Below are 17,213 nucleotides of genomic sequence, written 5' to 3'. Positions count from 1 at the left end.
TTGGGCATAAAATAAAAATGAGGACTGATTAAATTCTAAGCTGTCCTCGGACTTCATTAGCCTCGGTTGAATTAAAGCTTGCCCTGAATAATTTTGTACATAAATAAAATTATATGTTATATCTATAATGAAGAATGCAACATATAATAACGCAAAAAATTATTTTAAGTTTTTTAATTGACCTACCTCTTCAATCTCACCTTCATACCAATATCTCTTTATTCTTCTAATAACTAGTTTGTGGTGGAGTCAAGAATTTGAAATAGGGGGATGAAACTAAACACGAGATTCAAGATTAACGAGCTCAACATTGTTTTAATAGCTCTCTTTTAAAGAAAGAATAAATTTGTTCTTCACCATAGTCACTAGATTCTCAAATCTCAATAAGTTACTCGATAATTTCCAAAAAAAAAAAAAAAAAAAAACTAGCACAATTAACTACATGTCTTGTGTTTCGAAAGTTTTAAAGTCTTTTTTATACTTAAATAAAATTTCAATTTTCAGAGAATATTGTATATTCTAGAATTATACCAGCTTTCCTAATCATTGCAATAGAGCAACACAAATTTAATTTATTCAATGACGCAACGAAAAAATTCAAATTTATGTCATGAAAAAATAAAAGAGGTAATTGTCAATACGTTATCCAAATAATACTTTATATCACTAAGGAGAAAAGAACGGATACCCTTTAATCCATGGAGACAAGGGAATCAAATGTCAAATTCTAAAGGTTTCGGTGCCAACAAATTTTGGTGTTCTTATTAGAGCTCAATGAAACCCAATTAAATAGGAGTTCATAAAGATTTGCTCTATCATTTGAAACCCATCTAGCCTTCTGGCGAAGCATAATCTATCTAGAAATTGGCAACTAAAGCAAGTATTGAGAATATTAGAAAGTGAAAAAGCATTTGTTTCTGTTTTTCCTTCTCCAAATCAGTTTTTGGAGTAATTCTATTTGGAAGATACGTACAATTTCAGTCCCTAATATTTAACCTATGCGTCATAATAGTCCCTAATGAATAAAAGTTGTTTTCAAAATTTTTTATTTTAAGACAACAATTGATAGAAATCCAACAATAACAATGGCCAAAATCAACTATGCGTAGCTATAATTTCCAAAAAAGAATGCACAAATAAATTGTAACATTTTCATTGTCATGATAAATCAAGCTACTCAATTTGAGATTTCTTCACTATTAGACTCAAGATTCGAATATTGTGCCTAACAATCGGAGATAAGAAGGGTACAGAGAGGGTTGGGATGGTTGAACAAAAGGTTAGAAAAATAAAAGCCTGATCAGTTTGACAAGTTTCCCTTTTAACTTTAGAATTTGTCACCATTAATTTTCCTTATTTCTCTATAGGGCTCAAAATTTGAGCATACATTTTGTCAGATAAAGCTTGTACCTTATGTCGAAAAACTTATAACCCTAAGCTTTACTCACAGAATTAAATAACCTTTTTTTTTTCTTTCCAACCGGTTTCTTTTCCCAACAAACGGATTAACGTACTTTTGCAGATAATTTCTTCGATTTCTTGAATTGTTTGCAGTTTCTCGTTTTCTCTAGATTGTCATGAAAATTTGCTTACCACCATTTACAAAATGCACCTTAAGAAATTTTTTTTTTTTTTTTTTTTATAAAGATTGTAACAATATGGTCAATATAAAATTGAAGCATTGCTAGACTGCTTTACTATAATGTAGAGAAATCCATATCTAAGTTTATTTTTTTCTTAGAAATTACCATGCATACAAGTATCCTGATGTACAAGTCATTTCCATTCCTTGTATAGTAATTTTCTCCCCATCATATATCTCTCCATTCACCAACTTCCCGCGGGTGCCAATGCGGGCGCCAACGCATCACCAGCAGGGATTTCTCTGAAGGAAGTGAGTATCCTAAGATTCTCCCATTCTCTGTCAAAAACAGCAACCTCACAGTAAAGGGGAGCATCTGCTGCCTTCGCCAAGATAACAAGATTGTAGTTAACGCCCGTAACTCTTGGAGCAACTTGTCGCTCTCCTTTGATCACTTTTAGAAACTGGAAACCGGTAGTGGATACAGCATTGCGCCAACTCATTGCAAATTTTGCAATCTCTATTACATGAGGGTCGTTTACATTAATCGGGTTCCTGCCTGCTTCGACTGGTCTGTAGGCTTCTGAGAAAGGGAAGACCACCGGTGACACTAGGATTGTGAGGAGCAGAGGGTGAAGATTAAGAGCCATTTTTGGTGTGTTTTCTGGATATGTGGTAAGAGAATTATGTTCCAATTTTATAGGATGTCTGCAAATGAAGGTTTGTGCTGACCTTTATAATCTGGTACTTGTAAGCCAATATACGCCTTTAATTTAACGTATCTAGACGGGGTTGAGTTAAAAATCCACATTAAACAGCACTTGAGAAAATTGAGTATTAATGGATGGTTTTTATGAGATGTGGATATACGTTATGCTGTTTAATGAGCTATTAAATGTTTTTTTCTTCAGTTACTCACAATAAATTTCTTATGAATAGAATTTACGTTGGGAATGCTTGCACATTTGTCCTCGCATTATTTTTTAGCACCTCACATGCAAAATTTTCATGCAATTGATCCTCGCATATTTGAAGAGAAACAATTTGGTCCTGAATGATATGCATACATATCTTTGTTGGAGAAGAAGAGGTACATTTTCATTATTAGACCTCAACTTACTAGCCTGTGATGGGAGTGGGACCAATTCAGGCAAGAAAAAAAAAAAATGTGGTTCTAAACTAAATTTGAACAAACAACTTATGCTGTGTTTGGACATTGTGAGTTTTCAAGTAACTTATATTAAAATACATTGACAATGAAACTTGTTTGAAATCAACTCCAGAAGCAACCATCACAACGGTGCCTAGCTTGTGTATTGAACATTTTGAGGGTGAAGATAGATGAAAAATCTGTGAGCAACTAAAAAAAAGTGCAATATAGGGGACTATTTGTGCATTTTCTTTCATTTATTTCCCTTAGTTGTCCATTTAGTACTTTCGTCCATTGTTTCTAAGTTCTTGTTTGTGTTTTCTTTCACCAAGTAATGAAATTTAAAGCATTTCATTATGGGTATCATGTGTGGTTAGCACACATACTTTTATTATGCTTTCTTGCATTTAGACAGTAAGTTAATTTAATTTTACGTTTCCAAAAGAACAATTACTCATGTCTTACTTAACTAATGTTATGAGGATTGGTGACAAGCCAAAACTTCGAGCCGGCTCGCGAGCTCGAATATATATATATTTTTTTATTATTTTTATTTTAATAGTAAAATTACATAAATATCCTTAATATTTTATTATTTATTAAGAAAAAATATTATTTTATTTATTTTTTTAAAAATAAATAATTATTTTTATTTTTTTCGAGCTTGAACTCGAGCTCGAGTTTAAAAATTGCCAGCTCGTCGAGTTCGAGCTCGAGTTCGAGTTCGATGAAATTAAATCAAGACCAAAACTCGACTCGACTCGGCTCGTTTGTAGCCCTCTCTGTGACTAAGCAGAGTTGCAACCTAGCTTTGGAATGGGAATTATTATTTCAATGCTTTAGCTGCGTAAATAGTTGGTGGTTTTTTTTTATTTATGTAAATGAGGTTTTTTCTTTCTTTTTTCCACTTGTACAAACTTCATTGCACTTACATCCACAAAAAAATTTTTTTTTTTTCCAAATAGCTATGACAGGTTCAATACTCTTGTTCAACGAAGTCGCTTAAGACTCGATCAAACTTCTAAAATTTACTTTCAAATTCCAAACACACGAATACTTACAGTTGCTTATCTCTATTTCTGAATTACTTGAGCTCCACAAGAATATTCAAAATCATCAGTAATTAAGGTTTAGGGGACAAGTGGTTTAGGATGTGGAAAAGACACATGAAAAAGATGCATGGCCAAGTAAGTTCTTGAATACATGCTCATTACTCAGGAAAAGAACTCGGTTAAAAGAAAATCTTAAATAAATTAAAAATCAAATGGGGATTAAAGATACAAATCACCTAAAATAGGATAAAAAATGGGAATTAAAGAAACTTGTTCTCCCTCTAGCTTGTTGATTGAAAGCTGCTTGCCAACCAACATATAAACTGCACCTGTGAAGGCTTAATTTCAAGACTTGCTGCAAGATACTATATTAATCAAATATTTATTCAAAGTACTTAGCTCTTTGGAACAAGTGGGGAGAACACATGAGTGAAAACTAATCAACTGTTGGATCTTCTTGTTAATGTCGCAGATCTGTGAAGCTGCCGAAGGTACGTTCGGTATATATTGCACGCAATATACAACGTGCCAAGGAATCAGGGAAGCTGGGTACTTCTTTACCAGCTGATCAACTTGTAGGGTGGATCTATGGAGGTTATGGCTAGCTTGTAATCGTTCAGATTGAAGCCTTGTACTCTGGCCATGCATGAATGTGGTATGAAGATCTTGAAATTTGAGAAGCATGAAACTGAAGAAGGAAAGCTTCATCTGGAATTTTTTCAAGTACTCTCAAAGTCTCAGCCTAGGAATTAGACAACCAAATATATTAGCTCCAAACTTAATATACAGTCGTCATCATTGCTATTCTTGTCCCTCTTCGCTTTCTCCATCCTGCCAGCAGAAATGTTGAAAAATGAAAACTAGGCAGCAAAATGGATAGTTTTAGCCTCTGATTTTGTTTTTGAAAATGAGAAACAATTGAGAACAGAAAAATTAATGCAATATTTTGGAATCAGAAAACCAGATTGTTATTCAAAATCATTTGAGAATTGGACCATGCCATAGTTTCTAAATTTTTGGAGGGAGGCCTTCCTCAATATGTACCCTTGAATTCTGATAAATTAAGGTTCACCCACACTTACTATATTTTATATTTTTATATGAGAACATTTGCCTATTGTAATCAGTAAATTGCACAACTGACTCCTAAACTATTACTTTTATATAGTTTTGACCACTAAACTACTATGTATTGATTAAACTCTTAGACAAGTTAATGTGCAAGCTTTCGGCTTTGCTATCAATTTCTATTTTTTGAGCTAATGGAATGGAAGGACAGTCCCTCCATAAAAAACTGATGGGACGGTGAGCTTTTGGCTCCTTTTCCTTTTCTTTCTTGTGGGTTCTCCTACCCTTTAGCCTTAACTTTTATAAGATTTAGTAAGAATGACAAGAAATATGGTAGGACAATCCTTTTACTCATCTTCTTCTCGTAGTTTGTTTTTCGCGAAGGGACAATTTTTTCCCTGCATTTCATTAGGTCAAATAGTAAAAATTGACAAAATAGTCAAAAACTTAAAGATTAGCTTGTTTAAGAGCTTAAATGATATATAATATAGTGTGAGGGTTAAAAGTATAAGTAAATTTTATATATATTAATAGTGTATACACTATTATGGTTAGATGTATGACACATTTACAAAACTTGAATTTCAAATTCAAATTTAAATTATGTGTTATGTATCTAATGATTAAAGTATATATACTATCAGTGTATAGAAAATTAATTCTAAAAATATACAAAAGTATACGGGTTGACTAGACAATTTACTCTTTTGTATTGATATAGCATGGGTGACAACATATTACACATCTCAGCAAGGAATTTTGAATAAGCAATAACAAGCTGATCAAGTTACTTTCCTGGATTTTTGGAGGTTATGACTTGTAAACTAAGGTCACAGCAACGTAGCATACTAGCGTGCATGTTCCCGCCATGCATGGCCTTGGGAAGTTCGATCGTAGAAATGTTCTTATTGGTTTAGGAGGACTATATGGTGCAGCCTGTACTTTTGTTACTAAACCTTTTGTCTATGCGGCACCGATATCAGCACCTGATATTACACAATGCGGTGCAGCAAAATTGCCCAGTGGAGCCACACCAACCAATTGTTGCCCTCCACTCCCCACAAACATAGTCGATTTCAAGCTTCCTCCAACATCTACTAACCTGTGTGTTAGGCCTGCTGCTCACCTAGTCGACGGCGAATACATTGCGAAGTTTGCAGACGCCATACAACGGATGAAAGCCCTTCCTGACGATGATCCAAGAAGTTTCAATCAACAAGCCAAGGTACATTGTGCCTACTGTGATGGTGCTTATAATCAAGTTGGATTTCCAAATCTTGAACTTCAAGTACACAACTCATGGCTCTTCTTCCCATTTCATCGGTGTTACTTATACTTCTTCGAGAAAATCTTGGGAAGCCTCATTAATGATCCAAATTTCGCCATACCATTTTGGAACTGGGACAATTCTGATGGGATGCAATTACCTGGATTCTATTCTGACCCTGATTCTCCACTCTATGATAGTCTTCGCGACACCAATCATCAGCCACCAACAATAATTGACTTGGACTACAATGGCTTTGACACTTCTATTGATGATCAATTACAAGTGTCTCAAAACTTGATAACCATGTACAGACAAATGATGGTGAATTCCAGGACTGCCAGGCTCTTTTTTGGCAGCCCTTATCGGGCTGGTGATGATCCTGACCCCGGAGCCGGTTCGCTTGAGAACATCCCTCATGGATCAGTTCATGTATGGACTGGCGACAGAAATCAACCTAATGGGGAGGATATGGGGAACTTTTATTCGGCTGCTCGAGACCCCATGTTCTATGCTCATCACTCCAATTTGGATAGGCTATGGAATGTATGGAAAACTCTTGGAGGAAGGCGGCAAGATATCACAGATCCTGATTGGCTTGATGCATCATTTCTCTTCTACGATGAAAATGCTGAAATGGTCCGCGTAAAAGTTCGCGACTGTTTGGACACCACCAAGCTTGGTTATACATATCAAGCCGTGGATAATCCATGGCTGAATTCTCTTCCCACCCCTCGTCTAACCAGAGTTTCGAGGAAGATAAAGAAGCTTGGGGTGGCAAATGCAGCGGACACGCAAATGGATAAAGATGTCTTCCCAATAAGGCTAGAGAAGGCAGTGAAGGTTATGGTTAAGAGGCCAAAGACGAAGAGGATAAAGAAGGTGAAAGAGGAAAAAGAGGAAGTTTTGATTATTGAAAAGATTGAAGTGGAGAGGGATGTATTTGCCAAGTTTGACGTGTTTGTTAATGACGAGGACGCCCCCAAGAGCGGGCCGGACAAGACTGAATTTGCCGGGAGCTTTTTGAACGTTCCACATAGGCATAATCATGGGAAGAAGATCAAGACTGAAGTGAAGTTGGTCATAACAGAGATTTTGGAAGATTTGGATGCTGAAGAAGATGATCATGTGTTGGTAACTTTAATTCCACGTAGCGGTTGTGATGCTTTGACAATAGGTGGTATCAAGATTGTTGTGCTTTGAATAATTAATAGCTGCGAAGAAATGTCTATTAATAGTCTGAATTATGTGATTCTATTGAATTGAATAACACGTTTCTGACCAGCCTCGTTCCGTGAGTATTTTTTCTTTAATGGAGTTGAAATTGCGCCTTTACTTTCACGTAGTCAAAGGGCATTTTTTCTCCTTTTCGTAAGCAACAAGTGACGGATATGAATTTTGAGAAAAGAGTATACTTAAACATCACGAAATTAGAAAATGTTGTCAGCATTTTACTGCTTTGAGAAAGCGATTCTCTTTTCAGCTCTTTCTACAAACAACTAAGCTCCAATTCTAAAAATTTTTTTAAAAAAAAATCATAAACAAGCCGAATATTGCCAAGAATAATTCTGACATCAGTTTTTTGTTTTTTACGCTGTCATAATACTTCCCAAAAAACAAGAAAAAAGAACTACATTCAGTTTTTGAGGATCTTTATATTTGCCCTCCACCTAATTGAAAAAACTTGCATGGCACCGTATTGAGATTCAAATTGTGAATGGCCGGAGGAAGCTAACGTGCGAATGCAAAATAAATTGATAACAATGATAGTCGTGAAGGTGAGTCTGATCCGACTCATTTGAATTAAGGGTGGAAAAGAAAAGAAAAAAAAACCCAAAGGATTAGTTTTAGTACTGCAATTCAGATCAGATGTTGACTGGAGAATACTATAAATTAAACAAGTAGTGTCACTAAGTTCAATGCGCATCCAATAAATTACTTAATTTATCTATTAAAAGATAATATAACATATAGTAATTCTCATTGACTACAACTTGTAAGATCTGAATAGACAGAAAACTGGGGTAGGTGGTCACTGCTGGCTGTGGAAGTTTTTCCCTTTGTGCATTAATTATTAAACCAAAAATAATCAGTCAAAGGCGATTCTATCCCAAGAATAAATTTATAAAAATACATAATTAAATCAAAGCCCTTAGATATGAGATACTGACGCATTACACAATTAATTGTCATAGTTCCACTTAGTACCACATCTTCATCAGAGAAAGATGGATGACGACAAAAAAATTTTTCTTGTCATTAACTGTTTAAAATTGATATTATCAGACCGCCATTTAGATTAGTTGTTTTTAGGGGTATTTTTGAAAAATTAAACTGTAACAGTGTACATGAAAAATTTTTACTATAAAATTTTTTGAAACATTTGACATATTGTATGGATGAAATGTTTTTTGTGTTATTTTTATTTGTGTATTATTGTAACATTGTATTTGAAATTTTTTAAAAAAATGACCAATCCAAACGGACCTTTGGCTTTGATATCACTAAATAAATAACTAGAGGTTTTGGTAGTCCTTACGTCAATCACCACAGTTATGTTATTATAATATCTCTTGCGTGCGTTGATTTTTTTCTTTCTTTATGGTCATATATAGCAGCATACTCTGCAAGTGCAAGCACTAACAGCCCGGGCTGCTTGATCACTAATTAAAATACTATGCTTATACGCAATAATAGTCAAATTAAAAGAGCCTATATGTGTCCACTTTCTACTTCTATTCCAAGAAATTAGACAGGAATCCAAAAAAAAAAAAAAAATTAAAAATGGAGTATTCACATTTTGTATGAATCAGATTTGTACCAAATCCGTTGTCGGTCAACAACTAGTTAAAGTAAGATCTAAATTCTAAAGCCAGAAGTTTCTTTGTGAACATGTACCCTGATTTTCTCACTTTTATTTCTTTTGTTTTTCTTCTTTTCCCAGATACATAGAAAATTGGAAAAATTGGCTTAGGAAACTTCCTTTGCTAAGTTAGTTCATCCCACGTGATTTTATAGATTACTTGTTTATCTTTGTCAACTAGGGAAACCAGCCCGAGGAGAAAAGTCCCATTACAGGCTATGCATGAACGAACCAGTATTGCTACACTAATGTGCTATAAATATGGGTAGAATGACCATAAGATTACACCTCAGTTGGAACCATGGCATCTCTTTCAACTTCCACTGCCTGCACTTCTGCCACCACCCTTTCCAGTTTGCACTACTCTCCTTTCCTAGCCAAGACCTTTCACATTTCCACGACCAAAAAGCGTAACCATCATTTCAAGGTTTCTTGCCAAGCCACAAATGGAGAAAGAAATGCATCTAGGAGAAATGTACTCATCGGTTTAGGTGGGCTATATGGTGCAGCTAGTCTTGCAGCTGATCCCTTTGCCCTCGCAGCCCCAATACAAGCCCCTGATGTCTCGACATGCGGCCCAGCCGACTTGCCCTCCGGCGCTACACCAACCAATTGCTGCCCTCCGCCGGCAACCACCATTGTGGATTTCAAGCTTCCTGCACCATCTAATACTCTACGCGTTAGACCAGCTGCTCATCTTGTTGATGAAGCATACATAGCAAAGTTTCAGAGGGCAGTACAACTCATGAAAGCCCTTCCTGATGATGATCCAAGAAGTTTCAAACAACAGGCTAATGTTCACTGTGCTTATTGTGATGGAGCCTATGATCAAGTTGGATTTCCAAATCTTGAGCTTCAAGTTCACAACTCTTGGCTTTTCCTTCCATTTCATCGGTACTATTTGTACTTCTACGAGAGAATCTTGGGAAAGTTGATCAATGATCCAACTTTTGCCATGCCATTTTGGAACTGGGATGCTCAAGGTGGAATGCGTCTCCCTGATATATACACTGACCCTACTTCTCCACTCTATGATACTCTTCGCGACGGCAGCCACCAGCCTCCAACAATGATAGACTTGGATTTCAATGGAACCGATTCCAACATCTCTGATAGCCAGCAATTGTCCCAAAATTACACTATCATGTACCGCCAAATGGTATCGAATTCCAGGACTCCCCGGCTATTCTTTGGCAGCCCATATCGCGCCGGTGATGATCCTGATCCAGGAGCTGGTCAACTTGAAAACATCCCTCATGGACCAGTTCACGTGTGGACAGGTGACAGAACTCAGCCTAATCTAGAGGACATGGGCAACTTTTACTCGGCCGGTAGAGACCCTATTTTCTATGCTCATCATTCCAACATTGATAGAATGTGGACTTTGTGGAAAACTTTGGGTGGAAGGCGTCAGGATATCACTGATACTGATTGGCTAAACGCTTCATTCGTGTTCTATGATGAAAATGCTCAAATGGTTCGTGTACGAGTCCGAGATTGTTTGGACACAACCAAGCTTGGGTATAGCTATCAAACTGTGGATACTCCGTGGTTGAATTCTCGTCCAACCCCCCGCCTGACAAAGGTAGCGAGGAAAATCAAGAAACTTGTGGTGGCAAATGCTGCTGACCATAGCCATTCACCTACAGATATCTTCCCAGCAAAGCTGGACAAGATAATCAAAGTCATGGTTAAGAGGCCGAAGAAGAAGAGAAGCAAGAAGGAGAAAGATGAAAAGGAAGAAATTTTGGTGATTGAAAAGATTGAAGTGGAGAGAGATGCATTTGCCAAATTTGACATATACATTAATGATGAAGATGATCCGAAGAGCACGCCGGAGAATACCGAGTTTGCTGGAAGTTTTGTGAATGTTCCTCATAAGCATAAGCATGGGAAGAAGATCAAGACTCATCTGAATCTGTCATTGACTGAGATTTTGGAAGATTTGGATGCTGAAGATGATGAACATGTGATGGTGACTTTGGTTCCACGAGTTGGATGTGATGCTGTGACCATTGGTGGAATCAAGATTATTCTTGATTGATTTGATTAATCACGGAGCTCATGGCTCAGCCAGGAGCCAATAAAAGCTGAAGTTTTTTTTTTTTTTTTTCAAGATTTTCTTAATCGTTGCCCTGGCTTGGCTTTTGATTTCTGCAGATTCGTCGATATATCCTTCATGTAATAGTTGGACTTTGTTTTTCCTTTTTGTGCTTGTTTTTGGCACTATTCCAGGTAATAACGAATAAACCTATCTGAGGCCGTTCATGGAAGTAAACTCACAAATGTTTGCCGATTTTTTATCTGATCGTTACCATTTGGATACCTAATTTTTCATTCTTTGTGACAGAAATTAACGGATTGGCAAGGGATAACTAGCTTCTAATTAACCCTTTTTCCTTTACCTTTTTTTGAACAAATGAATTTCTACAAGGCTATGTATTATGAAGCACCAAAACATACAATAAATCTTTGTAAATGAAGCTTTAGTATAGTGGTGAAGCATTAAGACCAGAAATAATCAGCGAGTTCTTAATTTGTTCAAAATATCACAGTTGTGACTTGTGAGCTTGATCAAATGATTGGTTAGTGCTGTTCATCGATCTAATAATTTATGTTCTTTTTAATCAGTTAGTTTAAAATCCATCATAGTGAACTAGTTATAATATTAAAAAAATGTCAAAAATCTATTAGTAATTGAGACCATTTAAATGAATGATAATGTGCTAAAAATGGTCAAAAAATTAAGGGATCGTAGTTGGAACAAAATGGTTCATTGTCATTGATTTTTACTGTTCTTTATCTCATTAATTTTGAAAAATGTAATCATTGATTGAATTTAAATGGGATAAACCGGAGAATTTACGGTATAAAGTATGTAAAATTAAGAGTTTACAATGCAAAGTGTTCAAAATCAAAGTTTAAAATGCAAATTAAAAAGATGATATAAATTTAGAAATGCAAAGTGAAATTAATTCTAAAAACTTTGCATCCGTATAAGTTACCTTTTTTTATATTATAGCAAAACACTTGAGCTATTGCACAGCTTTGGCAAGAGCTGGAATGGCTTAACCATAGGCTGCGCCCGCCTCATCCCTATATAAGCAAAAGACACCACGTGATGCATTAAGCATGTCAGCATATAATCTTGGATATGTTTAACGAGCGCTCAAATGAAACACGTTAAAATTGATTTCAAGTACTATTAATACTTTAAAAAAATACAATTAACTAGAAAAGATATATAATTATAAAATAAGATAATAATTATTAGTACTTATATACTTATAAATATAATAATTTAAGCGTGTTAACAATTCATTAATATTGCAAGACTACTTACTTGATGCAAAGGAAACACGTACGATTGGATACCTTTCAAGTTTCAAGCATGCACTTTTGGTATTGATTCCAACTTTCAAGTTTCCTTTTTTGCTTTTTTTTTTTTTTTTCTCCCACTCTCCCGTCCATTCGTGGTCATTGGTCCACGCTGAAAATATAGAAATTTGCAATTTGCAATTTGCAAGGCATCTACGACCTTTCAAACATGCATATTTTACGTGCATTAATAGAATTGTCCTACCTCCAGTTAATCTTTTGTACTAGTTCTAATTTATAAAGCTTTGGGGGATTTAGATGCTAAGAACATGCCACGTGAAAGAGAAGAAATTCTATGGCGAAAATCAAGGAGTCTAGGCATCGTGTCTTGACGAGCTACTGATAAAGTCAAACATAAGGACATTCTATCGTTAATTAATCCAAGTAAAGTAAAGTAACTCCGTTCCCGATACGTTAATGACTTTTTTTCACAGACAAAGTGATCGTAAGATTTAGAACAAAGTGAACAAATACCTAAAGAAATGGAAAAGATGAAAAAACAAGGGAAAAAAAAAACCCACAAATAAGAATCTTCTGTCTTACCCTGTAAGTGGCTCTAACAATTGATACAAGTCGTGCCAACTGCATCTGAGATGGAAGGTGGAAAAAAGTTCTAATCGCCTACCGTGAAAAGAAAAGTATGATGCTCCCTGCCCTCGTCTTCTCTTTAGTCTTTTCTGCAGAATCACTCTAATTTATACAGGATTGGTTGTACTTTTGTTGTTTGTACTGCATGGCTATCTATACATGTACTGCACAAATCACAATTAACGTGTGTGTGTGTGTGTTTTTTTTGGGGTCTTTGTGGATTCCAAGGAAATAGTAAGTAGAGATTCCAAAAATTAGACAAAAGAATTGACGAAAATGTTGGTGTTGTTGTTGTTGGTAGCTTTTTAGCATTGCAGGATTGGATACTAAATCAAGAGATTAAGTCAATTATTTCCTTCTAGAATTCAAAGTTAACGTCCATAATTTCTCCGCTATAGTAGGTACAAGAAGAGGTCAAAAGCCAGGCATTATCCTCGACTGCATGCCCTAAAGTCTAAACATGGAGGCTGTCCATAATGTAGTAGGTCATGTCATCACATACAAGTAATTTAACTACTAGCCTAACTTTTTGTCCACATAATTACCCAAATTTGTGTAGTTTTTACAGATGAATGTAGCTGTAGATTATAAGCTCTTACATGTTGAAGACAGTGGAAGTAACTATACTTTCTAACGACTAATGATGAGATAATAATGAGATTTAAGAATATTTTCCAAGTCAACCCTTGTGATCCTATCCTACCAAAAGAAAAGAAAAGAAAAGAAAAGAAACCCTTGTGGTAGATGATGCTTCAAACTTTATTAAACTTTAAATAGTAAGATACAGAAGAGCTGAGGTAGTTTTGGGATTTTATATATGCTCTCGAAAGATTCGAACTTTATACACTTTTTTTCCTGGCAAAAGGAAGATGCCGTGTACTATCCGGTAGCAGTTTTTATCTAGCATATCGAGGGAGTAAATAATCTAGTGTAGCTGTTGGGATACAGTTATTGAAGTATTAATATACGTTTTTTTTTTTGAAGGGTCAGTCTCCAACTCTTGGCATAAAGAACTTTATACAGCATTATTATTGAGTAGGTACGCAATTGTCAAGAATTGATTATCATATCTTACTGCAATAATCTGTACGACTTGTCGACTATAGAAGCGCTGTGCATGGTCTCCACCCTCCACCTGCACCTCCCGGTTGTTTTCAATTCGATAGTTCACAACTTGGCCACCGATTAGCTGCTTTAGGCATGGGAGTTTCCTATTCTTCATCACCCCTGCCCCCAAAGAAAACCCCTGCCGGCCCCTTTTTTCCCTTTTTGTGGGATATTCTCCTTTTCTTTATCTCTTCATCGAAACCATATATTGTAACTTCGAAAGGTACTTCCCATCGTGGAGAATAAACAAAGGGTATTAGCTTTACTCCTTGAGCTGTTTGTCTTCTCAATTCTTAAACTGGGATCCTTCATGAGATTTTGCTCAACCTGCACCATGTTTTTTTTACGAGTTTTGATATGTGAAAATTTTGTTTCAAATTGCAAGAATCTCTCTCCCTTTTTCTCCCCCCTTCTTGCCCGAAGAGTATATTTGATTCTAATTCAAGATAATTTAAAAGAATCCATCAAGTTGCGAGATTAATTTAGCTATCTATTGAATTTTTTGAAATGCACGTCCTCGATTCTTTACTCTCTCTCTCTCATTCTCTTTGAGCAAACTTCATGGCTCAAGTTGCAATGCCTCTGACAGTCTTCTAATTCCATTTGGCTCATTAGTCCATAAATTGCAATAGACCCAAAAAACTGCAATAAATCAGAATGTGAGAGATTCTTGCTTATCCTGTAAACTTAAAATTCAGTTTTAGACACTTTGTAATCTAAACTTTCAATTTGGGATACTTTGTATCCTAAACTCTCAAGTTTTTCCCTGTAAATCAATCAATGACAACAGTAGCAAAATTAACGGAATAAAGGATCCTACAAATCAATAATAATATGCTAAAAGTGGTAAAAAAGAAGCAAGAGATCACTGTTAGAACAATACTATACATTAATATTATTAATTTATACCTTCCTTTATCTTATTAATTTTACAAACAATATTAATGATTCAAATCATACAAATCAATGACAATATGTTGAAAGCGATCCGAAGAAGCCAAGAAATCACAACTAGAATAAAATGTTACATTGTTGTTTGCTTGCACTGTCCTTTATCTAATTAATTTTGTTTATGTTATCATTGATTAAATTCAAATGGCACAAACTTGACTTTTAGGGTCCGTTTGTTTCGGGTAAAAATGTTTTCCATGAAAATATTTTCCTAATTTCCCGTGTTTGGTTGCACAAAAGTTACTGAAAACATTTTTCTATGTAAAATATTTTCACTCATCTTATGGAAAACAACTTCCCTTCCAAACTTACTGAAGTTGTTTTCCGAAATGCATGCATCCCGCCTATAGTATGTTTCAAACTTACTGAAAACATCTTGTAGTATGTTCTTTTTTTTTTTTAGTGTAAACAGGAGGATTCGAACCCAAGACCTTTTCCTTACACTCCCTCCCCCGTACCACCCAACCCTCCCCCTAGTATATTCAAAATTAAAAAAAAAATCTCATTCTACTCATCCTATGCTAGTAATTAATTATGTATAATAGGGATATTCTTTTCTAGAGAAACTTTCACCAGTGAGAGTGCAAGATATATGTCACAATAAGCATTGCATGTGATTGATATTTGACACTAAATGGCCAGCAATTTGTTTATTGCTTAAGGAGATATTTTTTATTCATATATACATTTCTCCAAGATTTTTAAAGTTAAACAATGAGATAATTTTTCTTATTTTGCATGAGAAGAAGTATGTAGTTATAATGTGTAGAAAGTAAAAATAGAGATAAAAGTGAAAATATTTCAAAAGTTAAACAAACACCAGAAAAATGAAGTAAGAAAATATTTTCAATAAGCTAACCAAACACTTGAAAATGATGAAAGGGAAATGATTTTCATGAAAAATTACTGCCACGAAAAATATTTTTCCAAGGAAAACATTTTACTTCCAACCAAACAGACCCTTAGGTTGTAAAATATTCAAAATTAAGAGTTTAAAGTGTAAAGTGTCTAAAATTAAAATTCACAGTAAAAATGAGTAAATAGGACAACTTCCAAAATGCAATGTAAAGTTAGTCGTTTAATAGTTCAAGACTTTGAAAAAAAAAAAAAAAAACTTTCAAGTCTTTGCGGGTTGTCTTTGCTTCTTCAAACTTTTCTGAATTAGACATTTTGTAGAACATCTAGTAGGCACAAAATGTGTTGGCATAAAATGTTTAAAGAACAAAGGAGCCAAAAGTATAATATTCTTTTTCCAACTCATCTAACCAAAAGCATAATATTCTTTTTCCAACTTATCTATGTCCCTGCATCACACTAAACGGAAGTTTTTTTGAAGCTTTTTTGATGAGAAGATTTTGGAAGCAATCAGGGAAGGGAAACGTCCTCAGAGAGAGAGAGAGAGAGAGGAGATTGATTATTTTGTTTAAGTAATCAGTTAACCTACTCCATTAATATTTGGATTACTTGATTACACTATAGTCAAATGTAACCAGGAGTGTTATTATAATGGTTAAGGGAGGAAACTTGTCATCAGAATAGAGTGTAACATAGTATTATACGTTAGGGTCTAACAAGAGGAATCTTTCCCAGCTTACAAATTTCACTTAATCGATGATAAATAAGTTTATGAAATTAAGAAGTTTAAGGAACTTTACTCAAATATTAATAGAAGTACAGTTAACTTGACTCAATTAGCTTTCATTGGTAAAATGTGTGGTTTTAATCCAAAATTCAATTTTTTATCAAGTCACAACAATCTACGCTACTTTTATACTATGGGGAAGGGAAGTCCAACTGGACGGGATTGGAATGTGAACTTTTAGACCAAACAAAGTGTACTGTACTACTACACTTTTTGATTTTTTTGGAAAAAAGAAACACAATGCATCCTTATCTATATCTATATGTATTACAGAAGGGAAATGGGGCAGGTGACGGCCATGATTTGGCCAAAAAATTTTGTGTGGCTCAGATCACATCTTGTAACTCGATTTTCACGTAGTGTGTGGGACTCACAAAAATTTGTTCTAAAGTTACGTCGTGTGCAAAGAAAGTTACACTGTGTGCAATCAACGTTACGCACAGTGAAAAATGCACACAACCGACAGAAACGGTTGCGCATGCAATCGTTTGTGCTCCTTGTCCTACAGAAGGGGTTTTTAGCAGAGACCCTCTCAATGGCTTCCAAATTTCTCATTCTTTTTTCT

General features: G+C 35.1%; 3 protein-coding genes across 3 annotated transcripts; 2 read left to right on the top strand and 1 right to left on the bottom strand.

Moving 5' to 3' along the window:
* Positions 1–1,827: 1,827 nt before the first annotated feature.
* On the bottom strand, positions 1,828–2,232 carry LOC140035495 (cysteine proteinase inhibitor 5-like). Its single transcript, XM_072076745.1, has one exon. It carries the CDS (start codon positions 2,230–2,232, stop codon positions 1,828–1,830), a length of 405 nt encoding a protein of 134 aa, XP_071932846.1.
* Positions 2,233–5,720: 3,488 nt separating this feature from the next.
* On the top strand, positions 5,721–7,322 carry LOC113723894 (polyphenol oxidase, chloroplastic-like). The gene has a single exon (XM_072076744.1). The coding sequence runs from the start codon at positions 5,721–5,723 to the stop codon at positions 7,320–7,322; it is 1,602 nt and encodes a 533-aa protein (XP_071932845.1).
* Positions 7,323–9,189: 1,867 nt separating this feature from the next.
* LOC113725958 (polyphenol oxidase, chloroplastic-like) lies at positions 9,190–11,260 on the top strand. The gene has a single exon (XM_027249417.2). It carries the CDS (start codon positions 9,284–9,286, stop codon positions 11,024–11,026), a length of 1,743 nt encoding a protein of 580 aa, XP_027105218.1. The 5' UTR covers positions 9,190–9,283; the 3' UTR covers positions 11,027–11,260.
* Positions 11,261–17,213: the final 5,953 nt, after the last annotated feature.

The sequence above is a fragment of the Coffea arabica genome, chromosome 2c (genome assembly GCF_036785885.1).
Source record: "Coffea arabica cultivar ET-39 chromosome 2c, Coffea Arabica ET-39 HiFi, whole genome shotgun sequence".
Taxonomy (NCBI): Eukaryota; Viridiplantae; Streptophyta; class Magnoliopsida; order Gentianales; family Rubiaceae; genus Coffea; species Coffea arabica.
Note: the sequence above shows the minus strand (reverse complement) of the source record. Positions and strands in the feature narration are given on the sequence as shown.

What these genes read in the sequence shown, in the direction of transcription:
- LOC140035495 (XM_072076745.1), bottom strand. Translation starts at nt 2,232, where the DNA reads ATGGCTCTTAATCTTCACCCTCTGCTCCTCACAATCCTAGTGTCACCG.
- LOC113723894 (XM_072076744.1), top strand. Translation starts at nt 5,721, where the DNA reads ATGCATGGCCTTGGGAAGTTCGATCGTAGAAATGTTCTTATTGGTTTA.
- LOC113725958 (XM_027249417.2), top strand. Translation starts at nt 9,284, where the DNA reads ATGGCATCTCTTTCAACTTCCACTGCCTGCACTTCTGCCACCACCCTT.